This window comes from Humulus lupulus, chromosome 2 (genome assembly GCF_963169125.1).
Source record: "Humulus lupulus chromosome 2, drHumLupu1.1, whole genome shotgun sequence".
Lineage (NCBI taxonomy): Eukaryota > Viridiplantae > Streptophyta > Magnoliopsida > Rosales > Cannabaceae > Humulus > Humulus lupulus.
Genome location: NC_084794.1, coordinates 64,137,877 through 64,142,656, shown reverse-complemented (window position 1 = coordinate 64,142,656; position 4,780 = coordinate 64,137,877). Strand labels below are relative to the sequence as shown.

The window sequence follows — 4,780 nt, the reverse complement described above, 5'->3', positions numbered from 1 at the left end:
AAGTCTCCTTATATTTCTCTTTGGAAGCAGTGATCTTGACAATGCTCGCCTCCTTCTTCTTCAACTTCTCTTCGAGAGAGGCGAGTTTGGCCTTGGCCACTTGCAGCGCCTCGATGTGCTTTGCCTCGGCTTCCTTAAGTGCCTCAATATGCTTTGCCTCAACTTCCTTCAGCTGCTCGACATGAGTAGCTTCAGTCGCCTTGAGTTGCTCAGCGTATTGGGCCTCAGCAACACTAAGCTGATCGCTGAGTTTCTTCTCAAATTGAGCAGTCGGCGTCCTCAAGCTTTGCCAGCCAGAAGTCATGGTAAGAAATCCATGCGATTAGAAAGAGATAAAATTGTTAGTAGGGACAAAATGGCGAAGAAATTCATAAAGTACAATAAAAATAGCAACTTACAGCAAGCACTTCGTTCAATGCGCGGTTGAAGACTTGATCAACCGCCATGGAGCCAGTCTCTTGAATCGCTTCCCGGCTGCGACGGTGCTTTGTTATTCTGGACAACCTATCTTTGGCTGAATTGAGCACCATGCCCGTGAGGTCATCTCCCGAGGCTTCTTCTCGGTGACCAGCCGGCTACTGGATGGTGGAAGCTGGAGGCGTAAGGTCAGCTGGAGCTGGTGAAGGAGTCCGTCCAACCGGAGATGGGGGATCTTGATTTACTGGAAACGGCAGAGTTGTCTCTCTGGTAGGAGCTGGTGGATGAGTTTTCTCCTTTGTGGGAGTAGGCACAGGAGGGTCTTCTGTTTGTGACCTCTTCGTAGAGGGATTGCTGCAGCCTTCCCCAGACTGGCGTTTGTGGGATTTTTTCTTGTTCGCCGATTTGGCGTACAAGTCAATAGCTCGGTCAGCAGGCATGCCTGCAAGGAAGAAACAAGCAAACAATATAATAAAAGGAGCTTGCTATGTTTAGGAAACAAGGGAAAAGAAATTAAAAGTATAATACCTGAGCTATAATTACTGGTCGCTACACTATTTACTTTACTAGTGCTACACTCACTCTCTGGCCTGAAGAAGTCTGAATTTAAAGCAGGTGTGTATTTAAAGTTGCCATCACCGTCAAATAGGTGACAGGGAATAGGCAGACTATCTAAAAGCGAAAAATCAGTACCGTTCTCGTCCGATGACTCAAGAATAGGCTCGAAGGCCTTCTTCTTGCCCGTCCCTAGAGGGGCCGGTGCACTAGCAGGTCGCGGGGCGCCGGTTGGTTCATTGATAGTCACCCCTGTTGCCCTCCTCATTGGGGGTTGTGACACATCTTGTTGTTGTTCGGGGACTTCAGCGCCAGTGGCACTCCCCGCGGTAGATTCCCTCACATCCTGGTAAGGTGCCAGAAGGCTGACCAGCCTCAGATTGGCCTCTGTGACCAGCTGTTTGACGCTTTTCTCTATGTCGGCCATGCTGGGCAAGAGGACTGATCAGACTTCCATGTCTGGAGTGAGAGCCGGTCACAGCCACGGATCTGAAATGCACTAAATCTCTAAAGGAAATGCAGGAAAAATTAAAGGAAAATAAACGACCAGGGGTGCAAAGATATTACCTCCTTCGGTGAAGGCCAGGTTGTTGGTGGCCATGTCGGTAGTTAGAAAGTACTCTAGATGGTACTTCCCCACATTGGATATAAAAGTGGTATCATTCAGGAAAGTGCGGGTCGTTTCCTGGTGGTGGAAATGGAAAAACCCCGTGTTTTCTTGGTTGGGTTGGATTTTAGGTCGAACAAGTAGTTGACCTCGTGTGGCGTGGGGACCGGCCACTTCTTATGACTATAAAGGATATAGAGTGCAAAGATCATTCTATACCCATTTGGGGTTATTTGGAAAGGAGCGACCCCAAAATAATTGGCCACTCCTTGAAAGAAAGGATGGAGAGGTAGGATCACTCCTGCCTCGATGTGATACCTCAACCAGGCCCTGAAGGCACCTCCAGGCAAATTTTCCCGTTGGTCTCTGGTGGGTTGGACTAGGGTCACCCCAGGAAGCCCGTACTTCTTGATGTAATTGGCAATCATCCTAATCGTTACACGACTAGGAGGGGCAACGTACCATTCGACATCTGGTCGAACAACGTTTCGGAGTTGGGCTTGAGTTTGGATTCCTGGCTCGGAAGTATTCTCTGCTCTACCGCTGGTCAAGGGAATTTCAGCATTAGGAGCAGGCTGGTTTTCAGAAGGTTTTGGTGGTTTCTTTTTCTGGGCAGTATATTTTACTCTACCCATGCCTGGAAGGTTTGAATGAGGTCTGTTAGGTGGAATTCGAGAAAAAGAGATATCTGGAATAAGTAATGATGGCAGTTCTGTTATATTATTTTATAATATAATATTATATTATATTATAATATAATGTTTTAGATTAAATAAATGTGATAAAGTGTGTCACATATTGTAACATATAATAGAGAGTTACAATATTTAGATATATGAGATATATCCAAATAATGTAACATATTTGGTGTTACAAATTTGTAACTTCCAAATATTACCCTTTATTGTGTAAATTTGTTGTTACACAATATTGAGATGAATTTCATAAAGCCATATGTGATATGGCTGTTAGAGATATGATTTTAACCTCAATAATGTGTTTTGGGAGTTACAAAATCATTTGGGAGGGTTTGGAACTGTTTGGAAAAACATCACATTTTTAGTGCTGAAAATGGTCGGTGGCCGCAGCCTGTGGGACAGAGGCTAGTGGCCACGGCCACTAATGTCTCTGGCCGCGACCACATGCCAAAAACTAACAATTTTTTCAGTTTTTTCAATCTTTGTTGAACGGCTCAAAAAACTCAAATAACTCTCAAATCTCATTTTTAATTCCATATTAATCCAATTAAACATTGGTAACAGCCATGAGGGTTGGTAGAATTTGAAATTCAAAGGGTGTCTCTAAACTCTATAAATAGGAGCCTATAGCTCACTTGTAAGACAACAATTTTTCTATCCATTAGAGCACTTGGCTAGAAACACCTTGAGGCTTGATAATTCCAGAAAGCTTTTCCAATATCTGTGAGAGATCCCTTAGTGCTTGAGTTAGGGGGAAATAAGCTTTTGGACAAAGGTTTCAAACCTTGTTCAAGTTGGTGATCCCCAACACTCTTCACTTTGGTTGTGTGAGTGAGAGTTTATTGTTTTTATTCTTGTTCTTATTTTCTTCTATTTGCTTTTCTACTATTTCTTCTTGTTCTATTTACTTGTACCTTTTGTTTAAGAGTTGTAATCTGTTTAATTCCTTTTGTTCAAACACTTATAGTTTATTTGTATCTTGTAATAGAGTTGTATTTTCTATTTCTATCATCTTACATCTCCTTCTCCTTTTATTTGTAATTTTCAGTTATAGAGTTGTAACTCTTTTTAAATCAATCATTATTATTTGTAATATATTGCATAGAGTTGTAATATTATTATCGATTTCCATTGAGGCAAATCTATTTTTTCCTAACATGTTCTTCGTCCATGAGCAGTTGAGCGAGCAGGTCGTCGTCAATTAGTCTCTCACCTCCCCACGAATCTTGCATGAAAATCTGCGAACAAAGAGGGGGAGATGAGAACTTAAAGCCTAAAAATTTGTGTTGAGAGTTGGAATAACGTTGCTCGCGTATAAAAGTTAAGCTTTTATACGGCCAGCAGCATTCCAGCAAAAACACTAAGTTTCCTACAAGCAGTTTGAGAAACAGATTAAAAAGCAGAAGTAAAAAGTTTTTCAGAGAAAACTTTTTCAACTCTGAAGGGGCGCGAAAAACTCGGTTTTTCCACAAGCCTAAAAATTAAATTTTTACTTCGATTTTACGCCCTAAATTTATGATCCTAACTACCAAACTGATTCATAACCCCAACAAAAATATTTTTTTCCTACCATATTACACGCCAACCACAATACCCATTTACCCCAAAACAATTTTTGTTAAGAACATTCAAGGAGGCAAGATACGAAACGGATACAAGAAAAATGAAGCATGGCATCTCAGAGACGAAGAGATTCAAGAAGCTTACTTGGATGGAAATGGATGCAAATCCCCAAGAGGAAGAGCGGTTGAGTGGTTGGGAAGAAACTCCATGAATCGATGGAACTGTTCGGGTGTTCTGGGCTCTAAGTGTAGAGTTCTTTCTTGAAGAAGAGAAGATAAGTGAAAAGTAAAAAGTAAAAAATGATCTTGGGGAGATTAATTATATTGACCGCGGCACTATAAAAAAGGTAATCAAGGAATTACTTTTTTCAAAGCATGGGGAAACGCAATAGCCGTCAGAAATTTTTTTGGGAAACCAAAAAGACTTGATTGGACATGATTAGTTACCTTTCTCGAGAAGGCATGGGCGACTCTGACAGATTTGGTGAGGTATGTGAAGGGTCAGTTTCCTAAGTTTACTTTATGCTGGTCGCAGTAAAATAAACTTGGGGGCAAATATTTACCCAAAAATGGCTGCTGATGACGTGGCAAGAATTTCTCACACGTGGTTGACACGTGACAGCGTCAAAAGGAAGAGGTGATGTTCGCCTATCGACCAGCTCCCTGTTGCTTCATCAAATCTCACGATTAGATGCGACCAGACTAGTCGTATGCTTCAGTTTATTTCCTTAAAAGATTGTAATTTTATAATAACTACATTAATTATTTCTTCTTTATTACCTTGATACGCGGATATTAAGGATAACTAAGGCCCATTGGCCCATGTAACCCCCCTTTTGAGCCTATAAATAGGCATGAGAGGGCTCAACGAGAGGGGGATTTTTTGAACCAATTTTCGATAGACTCATAGAGAGAGTGAAAGGGTGATTATCCATCGTTTT

General features: G+C 41.6%; 1 protein-coding gene across 1 annotated transcript; it reads right to left on the bottom strand.

The window, feature by feature from the left end:
• Positions 1-575: 575 nt before the first annotated feature.
• Positions 576-2,214, bottom strand: LOC133814342 (extensin-like). The gene is made up of 2 exons (XM_062247314.1): positions 2,121-2,214; positions 576-859 (listed from the first exon to the last, which is right to left on the bottom strand). Exons 1-2 carry the CDS (start codon positions 2,212-2,214, stop codon positions 576-578), a joined length of 378 nt encoding a protein of 125 aa, XP_062103298.1.
• Between the last annotated feature and the right edge of the window lie 2,566 nt (positions 2,215-4,780).